We start from the raw sequence: 25,662 nt of genomic DNA, 5'->3' as shown, positions 1-25,662 counted from the left end.
TGACATTATTTGCAATTACTGTAGTCTTATGGCTTTACTATAGAACTTGGGCGGAATATTATTTCTTAAATGAACAGTCACTGCCCTTCTGAATAATAATAAAGATATATATCCTGTTTTGTCTATAGTCATCAAGGTCAATTGTCTATAGTCATCAAGGTCAATTGATCTAGGAAAAATAATGTTGGATATTTTAATGCAAAAATCTCATTTGGTATGTGTATGTTTGTGTGGGTTAGTGCATTTTGTTTCACCAAAAGACCACAGACTCCCAATATGTGCCTCAGAGCTTTAAGATGACTCCTTTAATTTTTGCGTAAATACACGTGAACAGGCACTACAGTTTGGAAATTACAGCACTATGCTCAAACAGAGAAAGTCCTCCACAAGATTTTTGTTGACTTTGCAGATCAATTATTTGCAGTATGAGTGACCAAGAAAAAGAAAATGGTACCTTTTGGATATGAGCTACTGATTTCAGATTTTCTTGCAGCTGTTGCGCAATGGATTCCATAGTCGCAGAGTTTCTAAGACGTTAAAATTCATTCAGTCAACAACAGAAATGTGTTTTAAATTATTTTTTGTCAGCATAAATTAAGCTGATTCCAAGTGAGGGTCTGTTAAGGCAAGTCTTCCATCCCCTGGAAATAGCATTTTGTGGGGAAGCAGGATGCTGGATTTTGATAAGGCAATGTTTATTTCAACCCACAGACTCCAAAGCCTGCAGGATCAACACTAACCTATCAGAGCTTATGAGGGCCAGAATTCTGTTGCAGGAGCCATTTTCCTCCTGGATTTTTTCAAACGAAAGTCTTTCCTACAGCAGTAGGGCCAGAGTTGCATCAATATTTTAGAGATGGCTCCTATTTCCGATTTTCTGTTGCAGCTTTCTTCCCCTACATGAGTAAGAGAACACCGGCCGTCCTCTTCAATGGTGGTGTAATGTTCAGCAACACCTGTGGCAACTGAGGTAAGAAATGGATCTCATATAACATGTACTGCCATGTGCATTGTAAACCCCATTAAAGCAACCTATATAGGCATATAGTAAGTATAGTTTGCATCCAGAAATAAATAATCAGAGCTGATTCTGGTATGTTATGCATTTTAAATCGCAGCTTTATCTCCATCCTCGAGAAGTTCACCTCAATCAAGAATCTGTCAGTAATTTGGAAGAAACAATGAGGCCATGCACTGGATCACCTCAGATCAGAGTGGGTAAAATGTCATCATGCACATCATCAGGTAAAGATGGAAGCTACGGTCACTGTGAAAAGGATAGGTATAGTAGATACAGCTGGAGGTTTATCTTCCTTTCTGATGTCTGGTCTTTTGAGAAAAAAACAAAGTGAGTGATGATATAAATAATAGGTACTTTGTTGCAGATGGGTGGGACAATGCAGATGAATGTAAACAATACTTGCAGTGTTTGGCCAAGTATATTTCCATTTCAAAGAGAAGCTCTGCGGAGTTACTGTGTGTGTATTTTAACTGATGATGAGCCATCTTTAATTCTTTTATCTCATTTCAAAATGCTAATTCATCAACATGCTGTGGAAAACAACCAAAATGTATTAAAGGAATAGTCTGATATAATGAGAAATGCACGTTTTTCACACATGGATACAGATGCTGTCTTATCTATCAGTCTTGGGTAGGGTTAGCACAAAGATGTCAAATGGAAATATGAGTAGCCGTCCATTCCTTCTGAAGCTTGGGAAAACTGTCTTGCCTGGTAATGACCATTTTCGCTCAGCTATATAACCTCATTGGGCTAAGTATGTTGGGCTGGAAGATGGAATAAGGAAAGCATCTTGTGGAGCAACCATTTGCAGTAACATCACAGGTGTTTTGTGCCGTTAACAGCTTTTTATTAAGTTAAAAATGCAGAAACAAAATTAAGCATGTGTAAAATAAATTACCCTTCTACAGCTGAGAAATTTGGTCTTGAATTTAGGCTTTCCACTTTTATCTTTAACTCACTTTCCAGGACTTTGACTGGTTTACTTTAGAGACAAACAACAATTTTATTTTAAATTTAATATTTAATATATGAATGGAAATAGTTAAAATTGCAAAATTTTAAATAATTTTACGGGGCAATATACATTTCTCTGAAGTTTAAAATTCTGTCATTTTCTATGTCTTTTCCATCGCTGGAAAAGTGTTTTATGGCTTTTTTCAAATCATCTGAGAACATGAGGTTGTATTTCATTATAACGTAATGTTTCATTATTAATGTGTGAGTCTTTTTATTTTATACAGTAACATAAATTTGCCCCATTGTGTGTGTAGCTTGGTATATTTAGCATGCATATGATATTCTTTCAGATTTTTCAGCAGAAAATTTGCCCAAATATCAAACTATTCCTTTAATTCTAATGATGTAAATACTTCACAATTGAACAAAACACATTTTGATGAGAAAAACACTGTACAAGCATTGAGACTGTAAAAAAGATTAAAATATATACATGAAATGCACAATGCACACCTCATCCTTGCTGTCCAGGATCGACTTACAATACCATAGCTATATTATGATGAGAGAATGCACTGTATGGCATGTTTGCGTCATGATCAAAACCCAATGCAGTTACACATAAAACATGAAATATTTCGCTTGAGATGCAGCATTTGGACAAGTGAGCCTGAATAGTCTTTTCTCAGTGGTATGAGCTGAGATATACACCTCACAGTGCCCGACAGCAAGAGGAAGCTTTGCTCTGAAGTCTCTGGCAATGTGCAGTTACAACTGAACGGTTAAGTCTGGTGTTGTTGTCTGACAAGACAAGCGTCCTCACTGCCAACAGTTAAATTGGCTCCACGTAATTGGCTGGGTAAAGACCAAGCTGGCCATTGTCTAGACGACCTTTACACCAGCCCTGTTCATCCTCCTCTTCCAGCTTAGTAAGTTCATCACCTTGAGCAAGAAACACAGAAACATTCATTAGGGAGAAAAACAGTCATCTGAAACCAGGCATGCATCAAAAGCAGGGACATTTGCCAGACATTTGCTCCTTTGCAAATTACTAAGTTCACTTGCAAACTGTTGTCAACATGATGGAAAACTTTCTGCAGTTCTCCTGTTTGTGGCTGTTAGTCAGACGTTGTCAATAAACCTATTTTTGTGAACAGATGAATAATGGTCATTTGTAACTGGATTCCATTATGGTGCTTTGTGGCGTGTCAGCTTGGCAAAAAAAATATTGTGTGATGAGCTAATTGAAAGTACATTATCAATAGGAATGATTTTGCTGGGTTGAATCATATCGACAAATAACAAAAACACCACAAAAAAACATTGCTCAGAGTGAGGCATTGCCAGGCACGAGACTCACCTGCTTTGAAGCTGAGCTCATCTTGTTCTTGGCCTTCGTAGTCATACAGTGCTCGTACCCTCACACCTTTGCCCTCATCCTCATCGAAGGGGTTTATCCCTCCATTGTTGTCATTGCCCAAGTTTGGTGTTGTCTGGTCTTCATCCGACCACTCTGAGTATGCTGTACATGGCTGGTTCTTCTCATTGCTGCTGACACTGAGCATGATCCGAAAAACATTCATCATAAAGATCTCCAGCAAAATGTAAAGCAGGGGGGTCAAACTCATTTTAGCTCAGGGGCCACATGGAGGGGCCAGGTGGACTGACATGGGTAAAATCATGGCATAATAACATGTGTGTTTCATTGTAAAATCGAAGCTTTTTTCATGCTTTGGACAATAATCTTGCAGGCCTGATCTGTTTTTTAGCCTCACCTCCCACGGTCTCCAACTTGAGCATTGTCCGCTGTGGTCATGACACCAGTCAGCGTCACTCCTGAAACTCCTTTCCTTGACTTCTCTTTCTTCGTGATGCTATGGGTAATGTCTGGGTTGTATTCCTGCAAAATGGGTAGCAAAATATGTGTTGTTAGTAATTGTCCCACTCAGTGCAGTCTCAACTGCATGGACTAGTGTCTCCCTGAACCAGCCTCGGGGTTGCACGGGCCAGTGTCTCCCTGAGCCGGCCCGAGCCCAAATAAGTGCAGAAGGGTTGCATCAGGAAGGGCATCTGGCGTAAAACTTTTGCCAACACCCGGTCGTGGCCTGGGTTAACAACGACCACCATTGCTACCGATGACCTACAGGGTACCAGTGGAAACTGGGCTACTGTGGGTTGAAGAAGGAGAGGAGGAAGGCGTGTTTGGAAGCAGCGAGGAGAAGAAGAAAGGCGAGAGTCTTGGACTGCGAGTAGGGACTTTGAATATCAGGACTATGCCTGAAGAATGGAGACGAAGTGTGATGGTGCCCATTTTAAGAATAACGGGGATGTGCAGAATTGCGGCAACTATAGAAGGATAAAGTTGATGAGCCATACAATGAAGTAATGGGAAAGAGCAGTGGAAACTTGACTGAGGGCAGAAGTCAGCATTTGTGAACAGCAGTATGGCTTCATGGCAGCGGAAGAAGAAGAAGAAGCGGAAGAAGAAGAAGAGGAAGAAGAAGCGGAAGAAGGAGAAGAAGAAGAAGAAGAAGAAGCGGAAGAAGAATAAGGAGAAGGAGGAGGAGGCGGAGAATAATAATAATACTGGGAGCAAGTTCCTGTGAATCAGTGAGTCTTTGCATCCACTGTTGTCACTTCACTATATGAATCCTTTTGGTTTTAACAAGGTAACTGCAAGTCAGACCAAAGAATGTGCAACTCCAAGAATATTTTCACTCAAAGCATTTTCACTCTTTGCTCATCTGTTCACCTTTTTTGCTGCCAAGTGAAATCTTCCTGGTGTGTTATGAATCTATCATAATGTCAATTAAAGGTATTATTGCATATACTCTACTTTCCTTTGAGTTTCACCCAAGTATTTTTTCTCCTGCAAGTAACATAGAATCTCACAAGAATGTCAGATTGTTTCATTCTTTAGATATTAAAAATTAACAAAATAGGATTCATTTTTGCTTTTAATTGAATGACAAAACAAATCTATTTGTTTGTACCTCAAACTGCGGCCAGTTCATTTGCATGCCTGGGCCATGCATGTTGTTGAACCACTTCAGATCTTCTTGGGGGCTGGCAGATGTGATGGTGTGCTCCAATTCTCTGTACACTGTAGCATAGCTGCCAGCAGACGGCAAAGTTTCAGTTTTTGTTCGCTAATCAGATAACTGATTAAATGTTGTCATTTAATGTCACTAACCTTTCATTCTCTGTGAGGTTGAGGTGGTGTTTGACATCCAGAAGCACCTCCCTGAGGAAGCTCAGCCTTTTTTCCTCAAACTGCTGGCACTGGTCAAAGACCTGCTCCATGTTTTCCATATAATGAGGAGTGCAATTACTCAGCTCTTCCACAGCTTTCTCATACTTTTCCTTAGCCTGGGTGGAAAGAGACAAACAGCCAGAAATAAATTGATCTGTTTGACATCTAATTTATACGACACATGACAGTTTTAATTTTTGCAGATCTTGTTGAAAAAAACAAGATAATGCATGCAATCGCAGGAATTAATTATGGCTGCAGAGTTCTAAGGTCAAGCCAGTGAAAAGAGACAGGAATCCACTTTGGCAGGGAGTAGTGAGGAATGGATGAGTTGTGTTCAGTCAAACATTAACAGTGCTATACTGATTACAGTGACATTATACAACTTAACAGCACTAATCTTAAACTAGCCTGTAAGGTGATATGCTTTTAGTATGACTGAATAAAAAGCTCTTGCATGATGATCGTCACTGCAACTACAGATGGTCTAACCTTCTGTGACTCTTGTTTGCATTTGTCGAGTTTCTCAGTGAGCTTTTTCAGCTGGTCAGCTGTCACAGAGGCCTCTCCTTTGCCATTTGCCTCCCTGATGGATGCCAGCTTCTCCTCTTTGCAGGCCATATAGTACGATTTCTTGGCAGCCTCAAGCTGAATGGGCACAGTTAAAAAAAATCAAACATTGATGCCTCTTTCTTTACTGTTTGCCATAGAATCTGTTGCGTAAACAGCAATTATCAATTCCTTGCTATTAGCTATTTAGTAAATCATTGGTAATGGGGTGGCGTTAGGGTATGGATCCAATCACAGGAGACAATGAGTGAGAGATGGGGTTCACTTTGTCACCAGTCAATCACAGCCACATATAGAGGCATACAACCATTCAGTTTTCTCATTTAGACCAATACACAACTTCGGTTTCTAATTAACCTGCTTTTTTTGGATTGTGGGAGGAAGATGGGGAACCCAGACAAAATACCCACAGAAAGGATCCATAGGCCACTGGTGCAACCAAATGTGTTGTATATGAAGTATTTGACTATGACAATATCTTATATTAGTTGTAGTTCAAAGACTGACATATGTGCAAAATGACAAAAAAATGTCAATTTCCTCCAAAAAATATTTTCCAGTTAACTCAGTCACATTTTTGAATATTGGTATCGATAAAATCTGATAACTTATGCCATCTACACATATTTTTGACAACATCGTTCAAACACTATTTCCCTCTGCAGTAAAGGTAAACAAACTAATGTTTTGTACATGATGTTTATTTATTAATTCAGCACATGTTAGATGATTTGGAAATTAAGTCAGAGAGGCCAGATTGAGATGATTTGGACAAGTGCAGGAGAACAAGTAGTAAATATATCAGAAGGAGGATGCTGAGGTTGGAACTGTTAGTCAGGAGGCCTAGATGGAGGATGAAGATAATTTGCTGTGGCAACCCCTGTAGGGAACAGGCGAAAACACAAGAAGACATTATTTTTATTTGGCCTGGCTCTGGTAGCACCGATTAGGAAATATTACCACTACCAAAGTTTTTTCTGACAGTCTCAACTAAAGCTGTGCTTATAAAGGTAGAGATATAAATGACTTTATTAATCCCTAGGGAGAAATTAAATCACACATCACTGTTTTATTTACTTGCCAAAATATTGCATCACAATTTAGGGTCACAAATGAACTAGTAACACATTGTAATGATCGAAAATGACTAGTCTTAATACTAGGGTGAGGAGGTGCAGCCCTGAAGTGCTCTATGACTATGTATATGTAAGTTAAGTTCAACTTTATGTGATTCTTAGGCATTCCCCTGAGCAAACAAACACTTTCTTACCTCTTTTAGCTTTTTGACCCACGGCTTTTGAGCCTTTTTGAACCCCTCCTCCGCCTCTTTGGTTTCCTTGAATCCTCCCATCATCTGTTTGTGGTATGAATCTTTCTGCCAGTTCTTCACCTTCTCAAAGTCCTCATTGATAAGGCTGCTCTTCACTTCCTGATGAAGCTCGCTCACCTTCTCAGCCTCTGTTGTTAGTGACACCCAGGCTCGTTCCACAGTTCCATACTGAGGACCTTGAGGGAAGAGATGGAGCTTTAGCATGACACTGACAAATTATCAAGAGAAAATGACAGAACAATAATATTCAACTGTCTCACCTTTGTCTACCAGTTGTTTCCATCTCTTGGCCCACTCTGTTAGCTGCTGTGCATATGCTTTCTCAATTTTGGCACGTTCCTGGATGCAGTTCATCAGGTCATTGCAGAGCCGGTGACCATCATCGATACGCTTCACTGTGCGCTTGTAGTTCCCAACCTTTGAATTCAAAACACCACGACACAGCACTTTTTTGTGAAATATATTATTAAATATATTATAAAATTATTATTATTAAATATATTATTATTATTAGATTTGAAATCATTTGAGAAACAAAATAATTATTTGTAGGGATGCAGATAAGAAACAAATAATCGTACATATACTTAGCATGCTTAAAAAGCTGAAGCTCCAAAAGCTAGCCTGTCCTTCTGCCTTTGAAAGAACAACAGTTGCAGAACTAAACGTTAAATAAAACCCTGTCTGTTGATGCAGGAAAAGCTGTTTTCTCGGAAAACTACTTACTTTGCCCAGAGACAGAATCACAAGGGGAGGGAGCAAGGAGACTGCAGTCTCTTCCTCATTTTGAAATTGACACCTAACATATTTCAAAATGTTGACTAAATGAAACCAGGGACAGGGGTGGACAAATAATTGTAATTCACACCAGCTACACTGTTTGGGAGCAGCCAGCCGAGTCAGCAATCAGCAGACGGCTGACAACTGTTCATGGAGTGACTGTGACGGAGTGGCTATGTACTGGAAGCAGACATGTTTGATGCTCCAACTGCTCCATGAACATACTGCTAGACCCGAGCAACATGCAGGAAAAAAATTCAGCAGTGTCTGAGAGGAAATAGATTTTACATTCTGAATGCATGAATGACTAATACATCTTTTTGTCAAAAATATCCTGGTCTATCCATTACACTGAAATAAAAACACAGCAACTAAACAGTGAATATAACCTGAAGCTTGGAATTTAGCTTTTTCTTGGTTTGATCTGTCCTCGGCTCATATACATAATGAATGTATCCACGGAACTCAGGTTACTTGGTGCAGCTAATGCTCAGGAAAGGTAACTGGTGATGTCATTAGGGAGAAACCTTATAGAACTTGCTATCACTACCTGGACTATCAGCTAATTTGTGTCTTTTGCAGCACTTATTGGACAAATAGTAAGAGCCAGGAAGGGATTACTGAAATTAAAAAAATGCAACATCATAGTTGCATAGCATCAACCCCACAAGTAACAGAAGTGCTTATTTTAAACTGTTCATATTGCATGGAAATAAAAATCCCTAATTAGAGAAAAGAAAAGCAAAAGCACTGCTCTAATTACTTTCAGCTAAACAACTATGACTTTCCAGGTTTCAACAACAACATGACAACAGTGGTTGTGACTCATTAAAAAGGGTCCAGATCCCATTACAGATTGCATCAAAGCTGCAAAAAACTTTTTTTTCATTCTTGTACCACTTGGGGCTACTGTTAATTTAACACGCCACTGTTAATTTAACAGGGCTCATTATTTAACTTTAAATTATGACAGGTGCCAGTTTGGTGAGTGATAACAAGTAACTGTCATATCAGTTCACACATGGTGCTATGAGAGCTGTATTGCCTTCATAATAGAAACCTAGGATGAAGCCAATTTGAATTGGGTAAATGTTTCTTCTAAGTTTCCAGACATTGCAGGTTCAGTGAGAGTTCATCCCTTTGCAGTGTCACTTCCCAGCCCAATTTAATCTGTAATAACTGTCTCACCTCCCAGAAACTGTCTGTGGTCTCTTCCTGGCTGGCAGACTCATCATATGCCCCAGACATGGTACCAGGTTTTGCAGGATGACGTCAGGTGGTGGCTTACAGCACGGTGATGGTTCTCATGCACTGTAAGAGAGGTCAAGGACAAAGGAAGATAAGTAACTGAGTAGCTTTCAGAAATTTAGTATCAAATTGAGTCTTAGATTGTAATAATGCAGTGTCTTTGGCAGTTTCAATTAGGTGGCATGTAGTTATATAATTAGAAGCTTTGAGCGATGGACTTTGGATTCAAAAGAAACTTTGAGTGATTGACTTCTTTGGACTATCAGCAAGTCATCGCTGACCAAGATCATACTGCAATACTGAAATAATATGAAGATGTACTATGTGAGGCAATACAACAGAATTAACAAAATACACAGGAGAAAGTAAACTGAAACTGAATCAGTGATTTCTATGTATACCAAAATGCTTTCCACACATGGATATTATGTCAGAACCTGAGTGCTGCTGGCCATGTCTCTCTCATCTCCCTGGAGATGACCGTTTCCATAAATGTAATGACTGGCTATTAGTTTACAGTTGAATTGACTTGTCAACCCTTCATTAGAAACATGGAGCCCAATTAAAGAGGAATGGCTTGTCCTCTTTGACCACTAATGTGATTCTGAGGCCTTGTTGGTAAACATGTAACTGTAGCAATTCATGGCATGATGAAACATGCCACAGAAATGAGGGACAAGATAGTTACTTAAGAAATTAGGGAAACCGAAAATACCAGCCAGAAAAATTAACTTCCAGCTAAATGTTCTTATTTTCATATGTACTTTGAAAGTAATACGACCAATCTTGGTCTGGTAGGTAAACAGACAGGAACATTAAACTTGAGGCCTCAGCATCACAAACATTGAAGATGAACTTTGCAAAGTCGAAAGACACATTCTTCGTCAAGCAGTTAATGTTGTGAAGTACAATATATGCATGATCGTTTAGTGACAGTGAAGGAGGAATTAGAAAAACTACTACATAAAATTATTATCTAAAACCATTTAAGTACTTTACCTCCATACTCATGAGGAATAAAGAAACTTTGATCATTTTTTGGGTGTGTAAATTAATGCTTTCAATTTGCAGATGAATGACTGGCTTGGCCTATTGTGGTGCTGTGCTTTGGAATTTATCATTATATTAACTTTCATTCATTGAACACCATGGATGGCTGTAGCTATCAATATAACACATTGATGAAACTTTCCTGTCTGCACCTAAATGCACCAGACTTCTTGATGGCTGTTCGTTTCGCAGTATAAATCTGTCATGGCAACATAAAAAAGTCAGGCCCTGTGCTTAGTCTATGGAGACTTGCACACGCTCTGAAATGAGGTAACAGCACTCCCCAGTGCCTTGCTAGACAGTGATGGGTCTCAGCTTCCTTGGTCGTGCATGTATAGTGTGGTCACTAATTCCTGTGCAGTGATAGATGATGCATGTCTGCATACCACAGAATGCAAGACTGTTCAGGGCAGATAAAAACATTAAAAAAGGAAGCAAATGGCTGGCATGAAGGATACAAAGTTGTACAGATGAATTTGTTTCACCAGGAGAGTTAATCTCCTGTGAGGCTTAAATAAAACAAAAAAACATATGTGACTCAGCAGACTTGCTGTGTCTTTGCACTGTCAGTCTCAACTGACAGCAGCTGAATCAAATCTGACGGTTATATCATCGTGTCCTTACTAACACATACCTCACACATGTAGTGCTGACAGAGAACAGCTTGATGGAGAAGAGAAAAATATGAAAGAAGGAAAAGAGGGGGTGCCGATGTGTTTTGATAAGAGGTCAGGGGGAGGGGCGGGAGCTCCATGGGTATGTGGGTCAACCATCGACTGATGGATGGAGCAACACTTTGACGATAAAGGAGAGGGATGCTAAGAGAGGAAATGAGACTGAAAAAAAAATCAAAAATGTAATTACCTGGAAATGTCTAAAGCAGTCAGACCTTACAGCTCTGAGGAAAAACAAATGCCTCAGTCTGATGCAGAGTGAAGTGCATGTTAGAGGAGTGGGTGTTTATCATGCTTGGTTAATCCATTAGCTACATGCCGAGAGGGGGGCTTTTGTTCAGGATAGCCCTTTTTCTTGGCTTGTGGGAAGACGGACCCCAATGAAGGATATCAACCACAACAAGTCTCTTCCACTTTAGTACTAAAAGCAACAGATATGGAGATAGAAAAGATGGCATTAATGTGATTGTGAGCTTGTAAGCTGTATTGCTTCAGTAGAATATCCACTTAGTTACTCATTCTGCATGGATTAAACAAAAGCTTCCATTGTATCCATACAATATTTTGAACATTAGAAATACCCTCTTGGGTTATTAATCACCACTCCACTTCCATGACTCATTGCTCACTGGCCCTCCACTTTCAGCAACATAACCTGCAGTCTCATCACTAAAGATCTTTACAAACAAGGAAGAGCATAAGGAATCCCCTATAGAACTAAAGCATGTGCACAAGCTCCTAAAAAGCACCACGGCTCCCAGTCCGGCAAGCCCGAGGCATCAACACATCAAGAGACAAACCCCTCTGCTGAACCGAGACGAGACAAAGAGTGTCAACACACCGGGAGAGAAAGAGAGCGAGAACACAGGCACCCACTGGAGCAACAAAAGCTTACCCCCAGTCCTCCATTAAAGGCGGCTATGGCTACAGCTAGGAGAAGAGAGACACGTGGGATCCAAAGCAATCCGCCCCTCTATGCCTCTTCTCCCATCAAGTTTGCTTATTTTTGCTTGATGCTGCCTGCTGCCTCCTCTGACTGGCTGAGAGGCAGAGCATCAGTGTGTGCAGCTGGGAAGAGGAGCCTGAGATCCTCCTGCCCGGAGCACTGGCTGCTGTGCAAAGTGTGTGTTTCTCAATGAGTGAGGGATAATCCTGTAGTGTTGTGCTTGAATGGCTCAGCTGGAGCAGTGACTTATCGGGGCAGATGAGAAAAGGAAAAAGGGAGGGAGAGAAAAGAGGGTGGTGGAGGGGTGCATGTGAGTAACATGGAAAATAGTGTATTGTGAACATGTGTGAATTCACTCACCAAATTGTTGAATGGATTAAAAAAGGAAATAGTTGAAACACAAATATAGGAAGAATTAGAATTAGAAGTAACAAACCACCAAAACGATACCTTTGAAATACAGGAATGAAATACAACATAATTCTTAATAGTATTAGCTTCAGGGCTATAAAAGGTTAATAAAACCTGCCTTTGTAACTTTTATAGCCAGACAAGCCCCACCCTGACAGACTAACAGCACCAATTGACCATAGTTCCATTTCACTTAACAATTGGCTGTATTTGACAGACATTTTGATATCAAGCTGAGTAAATGAAGGGTGGAAGCCATCCTTCACATAGGAATGAAACATACTATAACGTACTATTTGCAATAAAAACAAAGCTGCTCCATACTGTTGGTCTAGATGCAGTAAAATGATAACTAGCTAGTAGACACATCATCTTAGCAGGCAAACTCTGAAATTCATGGTCGATAACATCAGACTGTGACTGATAACAGCTGCTGATACAGATATTTTTCTCTTCTTTTAAATTTTCTTTTTCCCTATTTCTTTCAGACTTTTCATTAGAAATGTTATAGCAGAATTGTTCTCAACCCCTTTATCAAACTATCTTGTTGTAGCACCAGCGTTCGAAATGACTTGGTTTTGTTGATACTGATGCCATTATTTATTCTGCAGTTTCATTCATAGTGATCAGTATTCAGCATCAAAAAATAGGAGGTCATGTGGGTTTACAACCTCACTGACAAACACAATAGAATTAATGCCGAAATAGACGTCATGTTACTCAGATGTGACCTGTCTTGTGCTGCAGCCACAGATTCTACTTAAAGAAGGGATGTCAGCAGGAGTTCACCTGGTAATAGACCTGACACCTAAGCCAAAATGTACTGCTGCAATACTATGGTCTGGCTCATGATTATATTAAGCTATGTTTATTAGGTCAACTCCCACAAACATATCATTACATAAAGTCCATATTGTTTAAAATCTGGTATTGCAAACCTTTTTTTGTTCCCATTCTTCTTGGGAATATGAACTGGGATGTACTTCTTCCTTTCACAATGGCGTGTGATTCTATTGTTTTGCGTTGTGCAAATGTGACAGAGACACTGACACTGATATGAGAAATTGATAGGCTCATGTGATTAATGTTCCCAGATTCCAGACAATTTTGTAGTCCATTCACAGCTCCAATCTCTAATGAGCACAAATTCAATCACACAACCCTCATTCACACCAATAGATAAATATCCACTGCTGCCATTTGAGAATGTCATCTCATTTTCTGATAAAGTTTGTCAGCTGTATGAAGTGGTAAAACAGCATGCCAAATGCAGTCTTCATTCTGTTTTTATTGCGCAAGACAAAATTGTTTTGATATAGAAATCAGACTTCTATCTTTGCTATGTGTCTGGATCTTATTCTGTGACCTTTTAAAGGCCATTTCTCATTCAATAAATAAGACATCCCCGTTAACAATAGTGCCAACGGCGGTTCAATCACACTGTAGGCCAGAGTATGAGGACGTAACAGTCAGATGGCTGGACTGTCACAATGAGGAAAGACTTAGCAGACCGCAGATAGAAAAGTGGATGTTTACCTATCACTGAGTAAAGAGCAGGTGAGACAGAGGGCCAACAGGCCAGAGTGGTGCTTGTTGGGGTGAGAAATTCTACAATGGTGCTGAAAAGATGTCTCGGCAGGCCATGTTAGGAAAACCATGACTGCACGCATCACACGGTTATACTAACCAGTATGGAAATACTATAACCCCCACTTCTTTAAAATGACCTGCTTTACACTGTTGTGGAAATGTCATGCTGCAAAGTATCTGTAACAAAACAACCTGATTCTCTTGCTTTATTGCCTCAGGAAACATTTTGAGTTGACAGACTGTATATAATATTTATTCTGTAAATTAAATAGCTATTCTAAATGAAAAAGACACTAGATTGAAATATCATAGTATATGTTCTTTTCTTGTTGATGACAATCTTAAACAGTGAATAGAAACCTGTCCTAATATTTTAACCCTTGCAAAAAAAAAACGAACGTTCAAAAAGCCACACCTAAAGCTTACAATGTGAATCTAGTTGCCAACAGTGGATGTCAGAGCACCTCTGGCCATTTTTATATTATATTATGTTTTATTATATTATATTATATTATATTATATAATAAAACACATCATAAAAAAGTATGGGAATTTTATCATAATGTTATTTTTTACTTGTCTGATGTGGAAGGCCATGCTTGCTCTGTAGAAACTGTGAAACACAGTAAATCTGTCATAAACAATTTAAGAGTTACCATATTCACACTGCTGCGTAAGCAGATGTAGGTCATACATCAAACACCGTTTTCACAATCAACAAAAATATCAGCGATGTTGCCCACAAAAACAGACCCTCATAAGTTGTTTGTAATGTTAAGACCACCTTGAAAGCCACTTGTCCCTAAGGCAATTTCTGTATTCCACCAACACTAAAAGCGCATTGACATTATAAGATTCTGTCCCTGCATATCCGATGCATCTCCGAGATTGGAAATGTGCTAAGAAAGTGTCTGCCAATAAAATGCACTTCAAAAAATACTTATCCAAAGGTTACGACATACAGACAAAGGGGTTACTTAAACCCATTCCCTCATTAATAATGAATCATCAATAATGCAGATGGTCGGGACACAAACTGAATATATTATACAGTATGGCCAATTGGCCTGACTATTCTTAGCTTAGAAGCTACAGGCTTCATATCATGAGGTCTGTCCAAGGTGGCTCATCAGTGAGTTTTCTCCAGAAGAAAAGGAACTTTTACCGCAGTTCCAGCAGCCTCTTATAAAAATCTCTAATATCTGTGCCTGCTAGGTTTCCACCATCTGACCACCATGACCCTTTGTCCCTCCAGCAGTGATTTCAGAATTTATAGATAGGCGGATAAAGTATTCACTTGAATCTAAATGACAAATCATGAACACTTACCCCCTATTTAAAGTAATCACACCAGTGTTTTAAATTTAGCTGGAGCTGATTTTGCATCGCTATACACAAATATTGTATCGGCAGTGATTTTTTGAGCTAGAGTTCAGTTATTGCCTGAGATTTTCTTTTAAGTAGCTATCTAATAAGTTTCTAGTTGCATTAAACCACAAGATCTGTTTATATTTGGATGTGTGTTCCAAAATTAAACAATGCTTTAAGAGGCCATGACAAGGCTCATCATCACATACCAGTAGGGCAACTACTTCAGAGATGACTGCCATTTGTCAAGGATAGTGATCAAAATGTAATTTTCTATGATAGCAGAATACCAGCATCATATAGATGTTCTGCTGACTTCAACCTTTGTGATAACTATGTATTAGATAGTGCTGTCTAAACCTGTTTTACAAAAAGTTTTGCAACTCTCACCCTTCTCTCTCATCCTTTTTAATATGTGGTTTGTCCAAATAGTTTTCCAGTTGACCTTTACTTCATCTGTGGATGGATAGAGACAAACTGCACCAAGGCAGCAGGGTCTGTTTACAGCTGCAGAACCAGCAGCTCATATTCTGCAGCTCTGCTTTCTGGAGATCAGCAAAAAACACTGCATCATTTGAAGCCTTGAGTGTCAGTGTGGGCCGGGTGCTCAGACACAGCTGCAGCTGCAGTGAGCCTCTGATTTTGTAATTGGAGTCTGGACTGTGAGAATGACGTGTTCAAAATTTTGTCAGAGAAGTCTGCAGACAAGTAGATCTCTGGTGAGTAATGTATCCACATATGAATGCAGTATGCATTGTGAAACAAAAAATCCCAAGTCTCTTATTTTAATTCTGAATTTTAGGTCTAAATAGCATAGATCAAACCTAAAGCTGCTTCTTCCATCTGTGAATATGTTAGGCAGGTATCAGCCTGCTGAAAATCTATACCAACACAATTACACAAGTTACCCCACATAACACCAATGGCATGACAGTGTGAATATTTAAAATTAATTCATTAATTCACTTGAGAGATGGTGGTGCATTCCAAGTCCATAATAGTACATGGCACAAACACAAAATGACAACAAAACTTCAAATTAATTTAAACTATGAATTAAATTAGAGCAACAGATGTTATAACAGATGACATCAGTTACTAGACCTGGTCAGTCCTCTGCGCGTCGCCTCGGCCCAGTTCAGTTTCACTATGAGTAAATTCTCAAGAGTCATCAGGAGAGACCGAGGAGTTAAAGACTATTACAGGTCACCTGCTACCATCCTGCTATCTGGCATACCTTTTACACGTGTGGCACACAGCAAAGAAGTGAACTTTGATATATGCCTCAAATGACATATCAGGCCATCAATGATTAGCAGAGTGTGAAGAAGGGTGGAGACGGAGGGAACACCCTGTAACATTCCCTCTAGAGTTGCAGGGTTGTCAGAGGAGAGGAAGTCAGAGGAAGTCATAGAGAATGGGATAGAAAAGTATTCACCACAAAGATAAAGGTAGATATAAAGGACAAAACGAAGACTGATACAGACTGAATACTTGAAATGATTAGATAAAAAGCTCTTTTCTTAGAGGCTAGACCAATTCAGTCCATTAGATGAGGATGTTATCAGCTGTTATTTCTGCCCTCAGAAACCTTAGGAGTGTTACATCAAGACACAGCAAATAAAAAAAACTGTCGAGGAGGATTCTCCTATAACCTTTAAAAGTTCAGCAGAAGCCATGCAGAAAGATGCAAGTGTCCAGTCAGTGCCATCTGGGTATCATCTAATCACGCCTCCCCCAGTGGGATTCACTCATCTGACCTCTGTGTTCAAACCCTGTCACAAGAGGAAGTTAATTATGGCTTTGGTAAGTACAATTACATCTGAAAGGGCTCCTGGTCTGGCCTTATTTGTGGACATATAAAAAAACCAATCCTATGTATGAGTCAGCTATGACTTTCCAGCATCACTTTTATTATTATTGGGGGTATTTTGGTTTTCAAAAAGTCCATGATATGCACTTCGGCTATACTTTTCATTCATTTTTTTGGTGATTTAATTAAATTTGGTGGAAGCGTGTTGAGTAATTGTGATTAATTTTCCACACCCTGAGATGCATAACACCAGCAGCAGCAGCAGCAGCACTCGTGGCTGTGGCAGTGGTGGACTGGGCATTTATTGGGCTCCTGTTTAAGCACTTTGTAACCAAGACAGAGGGAGGCTGATACTAGGCAGGATGGGTAAACTGGAAGTTACGCAGTCAGAGAGTGCAGCTGGTGATAACAACAAACACACACTCACACACACGTGCACACAAAGCCTCTCTTGTTGTCTGGGAGGAAACACTCAGATGCGGCTCAGTGCAAACCCCATCAGGCTTCCTTTATACCGGAACAATCTGTACAAAAACAATTAGATTCATCACTTTGTCAAAAAACAGAAAACACTTACAGCCCTCTTACATCAACATCAGCTGTTGTGTTTCATGTTAAATTTATTTTTTATTTATTTATTACAGGACCCGGATGTGAGAAGGCTTATCACCGTATGTTTCCGATGACAGGAAATAAATAAAAGCGCAAGGGATCAATAACTGAATCATCTCCATTTCAAATTAGGAATTTAACCATTTTTGGCGGACAATTTTGAAAATCAAAACTGTTAAACCTTATTTTTGCTATTCCACTTTGGTTGGTTTATAAAAGTCCTATATGATGTTTAAAATCATGAGTGGAATCATGGAAAAGCTGTAGAATTATCTTAAAGATAATAGGAAAAATTAAAAGCATTACTTTATTGAAAATTTATCCCACGGCAGAAAGAGAATGGTGGGTTATGGCTTTGCAAGCAAAGGGAATCAAAAACCACTTGACTCCCATAACTACTTCCCATCACTAACAGCCCTGTCACCGTGGTAACATCAAGGCATCTTCACCCTCCTGGATCGTTTGGCTGTAAAGCACTTCAGTGACACTATAAATCTGACACGCCCATGACTTAGAGGAGCAATGCAGCCAAAAACCTCTAATGGCCTCTCCTTGTTCCACTTAGGCGGCGAGATGGCCATTGTAATGAAGCCTCAGCAGGCAAGATACCCCTGTGATACCGCTCAATTTATTATACTCAAGAAACTGAGAGGATAAATGCCATGCCAATGCAGATTCAGACGAGGACTCTTCCACATCATGACTCAAACAAAGTTGCACAAGAAGTCATATTTACATTAATACGACCACGGATGACTCATGAGAGGTCAGGGCGATCATTATAGTATAGGAGTAGCAACCGAAGATTGAAAAAAGGAGTGTATTACTGCTCAAGATGGCCCTGGGAGAAACTTAATACGATGGTACTCAGGCTCCTGTTTCTAAATACTGAATGTTTTGATTTTTTCATCATTAGTGTGTTTTGATGTTTTCTACATTAGTGGTTGGTAAAATAAATAATTTGCTGGATACACAGCAAAACTGCAGTTGTAATTGCACCATCTTGAATATATGATCTCCATACTCAGAAGAAATGACTATCCTCATTTTCTGATACCATTTCAGGAATACTATCAGAAAATGACAATTTTGTTACACGTACCAGTTTTAAAAATCATTGGGAATTTTGGAAGAACTGTAAAAAAACAAATGTAAAAAACACCACAGATGTGAAAAAAGTAATTAAAATAAATTTAAAAAGAAACACAACAACAAAATACTAAAAACAGCAAAGGTGACGGAAAAATCTGCATCTACCAATCAAAAGTCAAAAAGTCAAAGTCAGCTTAATGTCAATTTTTCCGCATGTACTTGACATGCAGAGGAATCGAAAGATGTTTCTCACAATCTCACGGTAAGTGTAACGTACACACAGATATAGACAGATATTTGAGTAGCAGCAGCATTCTTTTTTTCTGTACAGTTTAGAGCAAAGATCAGTAGGAAGTAATATGATTGTATATGAACAGTAGCAGCATAGTGGTTTTCTTCGTGCAAAGGAGCAGTAGTGCCAAAAAATGTAAAAAGCAATGCTTCAATATGTTGTCAGTAGTCCAATGCAGACTAGGGGGAGATATCAGTATTTGGTGGGTGAGGAACAGCTAGGGGGAGGGGGGTCAGCATCTTGGGGTGGGGCGGAATGTAGGGAGTGGGATGGTGGGCAGGGAGCTCAGCTGTTGGTGAGTCTGTTGGAGTGGGCCCGGAGTCTCCAGTACCTTCTTCCTGGAGGCAGGAGACAGATCTGGCTGTGTGCGGGTTGGCTCGGATAGCTCACAATTGAGGATGCTTTAGGAGTGAGGTGGGTGGTGTGTATGTCTTTCAGGGAGGGGAGTGGGGCACCGATGATCTTTCCAGTTGTGTTCACCATGTGCTGCAGAGCTTTTCTGTTGTAGTCCATGCAGTTCCTGCCCCACACAGTGATACAGCTAGTAAGGATGCTCTCGATGGTGCCCTGGGAGAAGATGTGCATGATGGGTGTAGAGACTTTCGCTTGCTTGAGTTTGCAAAGGAAGTAAAGGTGCCGCTGTACCTTCTTCACCAGTGATGTGATATTGGTGGTCCAGGAGAAGTGCTGACTGATGTATACCCCCAGGAATTTGATGCTGCTTACTTTCTCCACAGCAGCGCCATTGATAGTCAGTGGGGCGTGCTAGATGTGGCTTCTCGAAAGCCGACAACAATCATCTTGGTCTTGCTGACGTTGAGCAGGAGGTTGTTGTCTCTACACTACGCGTTCAGAAGGTTGACCTCCATCCTGGAGTGGGTCTTGTCGTCCTTGTTGAGAAGGCCCACCAGGGTTGTGACTTCCGCAAACTTCACCATGTGATTGGTGCTGTAGGTGGGTTTGTAGCCGTGAGCAACCAGGGTGAAGAGTAGGGGACTCAGCATGCAGCCCTGGGGCGCCCTTGTGCTGAGTGTGATGCTGCATGAGATAATGTTGCCGATTTGTACTGCTTGTGGCCTCTCACAGAGGAAGTCCAGTAGCCAGTTGCAGAGGGAGGTGCTGAGCCCCAGCTGTTGTAGTTTGGTGATCAGCTGTTGTGGGATTATGGTGTTGAACACTGAGCTGAAGTCAAGGAACAACATTCTCATATAAGAGTCTTTGACGTCCAAGTGGGTAAGGGCGAGGTGGAGAGCTGAGCAGATGCCACCCTCTGTTGAGCGATTGGCCCAGTATGCAAACTGGTAGAGGTCAAGGGTAGGTGGGAGGATGGATCTGAAGTGTGCCATGACTAGGCCTTCAAAGCACTTCATGATGATGGGGGTCAGTGCTACGGGGTGATAGTCATTGTAACTGGGTGGGGCAGGTTTCTTTGGCAACAGTTACAGTGATGGTAGATTTTAAGCATGACGGGACAGTCGCTTGCCTCAGGGAGATGTTAAATATGTCCGTGAAGACATCTTTAAGTTCCTCTACACAATCCTTCAGGACCTGACCAGGGATGTTGTCTGGGCCTGCTGCCTTGCGAGTGTTGATGGTAGAGAGTGTTCTCTTCAAGCTGGCAGCAGACAGGCGCAGGGTTTGGTTGTTGGGGGGCAGTGGGGTCTTCTGTGGATGAGTGTTGTTTTGAGCCTGTTGAGGTTGCTCAACAGAGAGACGGTGTCATCGAGGAGCTGTGGCACAGGTTTTTAGTCTGTGAGGGTCTGGATGCCCTGCCACAGGCTCCGTGCTCTGCAGTCTTTGAATTGGCTGGCTATCTTTCTGGCGTATTTGTGTTTGGCTTTCCTAATGCCACACGCCAGGTTGGCTCTCACTGCTCTCAGACCAGTTTTGGCCCTGGCTTTGAAGGCTCTGTCTTTGGTCCTCAGCAGTAGGTGAACGTCCCCTGTCATCCATGGCTTTGGTTCGCTAGGGTGATGATGGTTTTGTTGTGGGTTACTTCGTCAATGCATTTGCCGATGTAACACGTAACAGCATCTGAATACTCCTCAATGTTCGTGTGGTTGTTGTAGGTGGTGCCTGCTTGAATATTTCCCAGTCGATCTTGTTGAAGCAGTCCTGAAGAGCAGAGGTAGCCCCATTTGGCCACACCCATATCTGCTTCTGAACCAGTCAGGTGACTTTAACCCCGGGTCTGTGAGCTGGCATTAGCATTACAGTGGTGTGGTCAGAGTCCAAGGTGGGGGAGGGGGAGGCCTGGTATGCTCCTTTGTCGGTGGTGTAGACCAAGTCAAGGGTGTTGTCCCCTCTTAAAGGGAAATCAACATGCTGGTGAAGTTTTAGGAGGAAAGTCCTGAGGTTAGCATGATTAAAATTTCCAGCAAGGATGAGGAATCCATCTGGGTGTGCTGTCTGTTGCTCACTGATGGCCTGGTACTGTTCACTAAGTGCTACATTCCTGTCACTGCTGTTGGAGATGTGAGGGATGTTTACAGTGACTAGCAGAATCGCTGTGAGTTCCCTCGGCAGGTGGAAAGGACGACACTTAATAATCATAAACTCTGCCAGTTGTGAACAGTGTATGCATACCACCACAGCGTCCCGGCACCACGCATCACTGATGTAAACAGACTCCACTGCTGCGAGTCTTTCCTCTGTTTACGAGTGCTCTGTCCTCTCAGTAGCATGTTAGCTGCTCCAGTTGTACAGCGGAGTCCAGGATGTTGTCATTTAGCCATGTTACACTGAAGACAAGAGCACAACAGTTACCCACGTTTTGATTCTCTGTCCTCAGAAGCCTTAAGTGATCCATTTTATTGTCCAGGGATTGGATGTTTGCCAGAAGGATGGATGGTATGGCTGGCCAGGGAAGGTTTAGATGCTTGCCTACAGCAGATACCTCCGTGCTTCCCCCTCTTCTGTTTCCTCTCACACCACTTGCGGCCCTTCCTTAAGGGGGGAGAGGATGTGATGAAGTCCGATGTGGCTGCAGGTCGGCAGAGCAGTCTGAGCGCTTTGATTGTCCTGAATAGTATCACAATTGTTTAAAATTAAGCATTTGGTAAAAAAAAAAAAAGAAAATCATCTGAAATATTGCTGAAGTTATGAATGTCATTGCAGTGATGCTTTGTTGTGTAGCCGACGCGATATTTAAAACATGAGCAGATTTTTGAAACACAGTGACTGAAGAGTCTAGCAGGGGAGGCAGGCCGAGGCCACTTGCTGGTGATGTGCACGGGGCACTGAGGATTCCTGCTGCTGTGAATCTGCTGATTCAGAAACCGAACATGTGGTGCAGCACAATGAGAGAGGAAGGTTGGGTTGCGGTGGGGCGGGAGTCTACTCAGCATCAGAGAAGGAAGTGCTTCTACAACTCCACATACATAAATATGGCTTGGATACAAACGCAAACAATGTCTCTTATAGTTTGTGTTATTTCAGATTTTCTGTGTATAGAGACACATAACTGCCTATTGTGACAGCTTCTTTGATTATCCATATACAATGGATCAAATAATTAATTCAGATTTTCTTAAAAAGACAATATTAAGGCAATTTAATTTATTTCTTTTTAATTTTTATGAACAAGAGTTTAGACATTGTGAGGAGTCCTTTCCATTCAGGTCTAAATAAATCAATCACATACTTTCCCCGAACAATGTCAAACAAATATGATAATTTTTCTCAAGAGGGAACGATATCCATTTAAAGTTTTAGCTGCATCGATCCAGCCTCGGATATAGATTTAAAATCTCAAAACACACAAATCTAAATCAATTCAGATAAACAAAAAAAAAAAAAAAAAAGCAGGTGAGGTTAATTACTTTCCCTCCATCAACTCAGTCAGCCGGGTATTGTGAGCACCAGATGTTATATGTCAGGCTGGCATGTACAAATGGAGAATGAGAGCAAACAACATGTGCCCGCTGGGAATAATGTGAATCCAACATCATTCATACAGACAAAAAGACAACTGAGACTCAAGTCTAATTAATTACATTAGCAATAACAATCCATCAGTCATCTCTGCTACAAAACAGGGTTGAACTGCAGGCTGCAAATCAAATAAGTGACCCTAATTTGTCACTTGAATTAATCCACTTAAACACTCAGTATATAAGTACATGCATGCAGCAGCCCACACACATAGTCACACATTCATCATTCACAGACAGAAACAAAATAAACATTTCCTCCTCCACCAACCATTTCCCACATTGAGTTACCTCATGTTAGCTTGGTGTATCAGCCCGTGTATCAGCCATGATACTCTCAGGTACATGAATTGCTCAGGTTGTTTCTCAACAGATTGTTTTCATTTTCAGTACTTGCTCAGCTTGCTGTAATGCATGCAAGGCTGACATTTGATGTGTTGTAGGTTGCGAGGTCATGCAACCCAGGTTAGCTGTCACAATGTCAAATACCACCAAATGTCAGTAGAAAGGGGTGTGGAGGAGGAAGAGCAATCAGTCTTTGGAACCGAACATTCGTGGTTCGATTCCTTGCTTTTCCTAGTCTGTTGAAGTGTTATTGAGAAAGACACTGAACCCCTAACTGCTCTGCTGGTGGATGGCATCCCTACTGCTCATTGTTCATCCATGATGGGTTAACTGCAGATAATGCATTTGCCCACGGGATTAATAGAGGATAAATTATTATTATTATTATTATTATTATTATTATGACAAATAATTTTCAGATGACTGATAGTGGCACACAAAGACATTGTGCTGATTTTATAAAAAGATGCTGAGTAACCAAAATGTTAATTTGTTTGTCTTTGACGCGAGGGGAATATGGAAAGTTGGGATATAGATATCACAATGATTCAGAATCTGCTTATCTACAAAAAGACATCAGATACAGAACACAAATAATCTGACTGTGTCCTTGTTCAACAAAGCAGTTGAATTCCGGTTATGAGGGTGTATGAAAGTCTTTAGAATACGGTGTTTTACTTTGATTTAAACACAATTAAATCATTTAATTTCGACAGTTTGGATGATTTAAAATGCCTTCATGTTACATTTGCCTTTTTGTTTTACTCGGACTATATGCTTGTTTCAGAGGGGGTGAAATCTATTCAGACCTGGATTCAGTTTCAGAGGCCAAGTTTAAAAACCTGCATCCAATGTTTGAAAAATAACAACTTTATTACATCCTTCTTCCACCTGAACCCTCCATAGAAACACATCATATGTGTCCAGGTGAGATCAACAGGTCCGATTGTTCTGGGGTTCCTCGGTTCAATTCAAGTTACCAGTTGGCCCTAACAACAGCCTGGGACCAAACACATCTTTGGTGAGCCCTTCAAATGTTTGTGTAAGACTGAGAAATATATCTTCACACATCTGCATGCAGAAATCCCCAGCCCTGAGCCGCAGCTCAGTTCAGAACCGCGGACAGAGCTCCGTCTCTCAGCGGGACAGAGTGTGTTCGAGATGGAGGTCGGAGCCCCACAGCATCTCTGAACTGACTTTTACCACCAGCTGTCCTCCCAAGTATAAATCAAAGAAATGTGCTTGTCTGGGGTGGGGAGTGTCTGTGTGTGTGTGTGTGTGTGTGTGTGAAAGAGAGAGAACAGGCTCTTCCCAGAGACAAGCTGCTTCACCCTGGGCATCCATCCCAGCCCCACTGCTGCAGCCTCCTCCCGCTGCACTGCGCGCCCCTGAATCCCCTTTCGCGCATCAAATTGTGCGGCGATTAAATGTCACGGTTTCATTCCGTCTTATTTGAGAACAGCAAGTGTCATGACTCACGGCTACAGTCGGGGAGGGGGGTGGGTTGAATTACACTACACTTTCAACACAAGCTGCAAACGCGCAGTGACTAAAAACCGCCACTTTTCACACAAATAAATAAATGAATAAATTAAAAAAAAATGAGATGCGATGCTGTAGTACATAAGTTAGTCTATGGAGTACCACGGCTGTTCGCAGAGGCAGAAAACGCTTTTACAAACAAAAACGATCAGCTAGAATTAAACTTCTTCATCCCAAGTCCTTAGCGCGCTTCAAAGCTCTCAGCTTCGAGGTGTTTTAAAAGAAACAAAAAAATATGGATCGTTACATACCCACACAAAGAGGCAGTCCGGTTTCTTCCTTTTATTATCTCTAGAATGTTATTATCATCGTCTTCATTGACAGGCTCTGCCTCCGTCGTGTCGCTGGTACTGTCGAGGAGCCGTCGGAGGGCTTGTCAAGTTGGCGTGATTACCATACAGATGTTTCCGGTATTTCCTTTCAAAATAAAGCAGAGGGCTTTCACGGTTTAAAAAGAGAGTTACCAAGGTAGATTTGACCTACTCAATTTAAAAACAATTCATAATAGGATTCTTTGTTTTTTGTGATTGAAGGTGAAAGTGAAACCAATAGATAAAATCAACAAACTGTAGCGTTTTAGTCTGGGAAACACCCGTGTGACGATAAAATGTCTGTTTGATGAGCAATACCTGTTGTTGGGCACAGCTATGCCACACAAGCCTGCAATACAACTAACTGTTCCTGCTGAATTCCTGGCAAAAAGAAAAATAAAATAACAAAAAACTGAATTCATTGCACCCCAAACCACACCCTCAAAATCCCAGCAACCCCAAAATCACACAGAAAACAAGCATCACAATCAACCCCAACATTCGTGGCTTGTTACAATACAC

At 40.8% G+C, this 25,662-nt stretch overlaps 1 protein-coding gene across 2 annotated transcripts; it reads right to left on the bottom strand.

Moving 5' to 3' along the window:
- Nucleotides 1-277: 277 nt before the first annotated feature.
- On the bottom strand, nucleotides 278-25,186 carry pacsin1b (protein kinase C and casein kinase substrate in neurons 1b). Of its 2 annotated transcripts, none has more exons than XM_086149912.1 (10): nucleotides 25,081-25,186; nucleotides 9,103-9,225; nucleotides 7,395-7,551; nucleotides 7,075-7,310; nucleotides 5,727-5,882; nucleotides 5,175-5,350; nucleotides 4,975-5,095; nucleotides 3,757-3,881; nucleotides 3,342-3,538; nucleotides 278-2,923 (listed from the first exon to the last, which is right to left on the bottom strand). In XM_086149912.1, the coding sequence occupies exons 2-10, from the start codon at nucleotides 9,160-9,162 to the stop codon at nucleotides 2,814-2,816; spliced, it is 1,338 nt and encodes a 445-aa protein (XP_086006038.1). In that variant the 5' UTR covers nucleotides 9,163-9,225; nucleotides 25,081-25,186; the 3' UTR covers nucleotides 278-2,813. The 2 variants fall into 2 exon arrangements, with proteins under 2 accessions (XP_086006038.1, XP_086006039.1); XM_086149913.1 differs by lacking the exon at nucleotides 25,081-25,186 and adding an exon at nucleotides 11,782-11,939.
- Nucleotides 25,187-25,662: the final 476 nt, after the last annotated feature.

The sequence above is a fragment of the Fistularia commersonii genome, chromosome 7 (genome assembly GCF_037954325.1).
Source record: "Fistularia commersonii isolate RoL2024-O1a breed Wild chromosome 7, RoL_Fcom_v1.0, whole genome shotgun sequence".
In the NCBI taxonomy this organism is placed as follows: Eukaryota; Metazoa; Chordata; class Actinopteri; order Syngnathiformes; family Fistulariidae; genus Fistularia; species Fistularia commersonii.
The sequence above is the reverse complement of the archived record's forward strand: the minus strand, read 5'-3'. Positions and strand labels throughout refer to the sequence as shown.

Excerpts from the sequence above, each read along its gene's own strand:
- pacsin1b (XM_086149912.1), bottom strand. The coding sequence starts at position 9,162 with ATGTCTGGGGCATATGATGAGTCTGCCAGCCAGGAAGAGACCACAGAC. Across the intron at positions 5,096-5,174 it reads AACCTCACAGAGAATGAAAG|CTATGCTACAGTGTACAGAG; the intron begins GTTAGTGACATT and ends GTCTGCTGGCAG. Across the intron at positions 2,924-3,341 it reads TGAGCTCAGCTTCAAAGCAG|GTGATGAACTTACTAAGCTG; the intron begins GTGAGTCTCGTG and ends TTCTTGCTCAAG.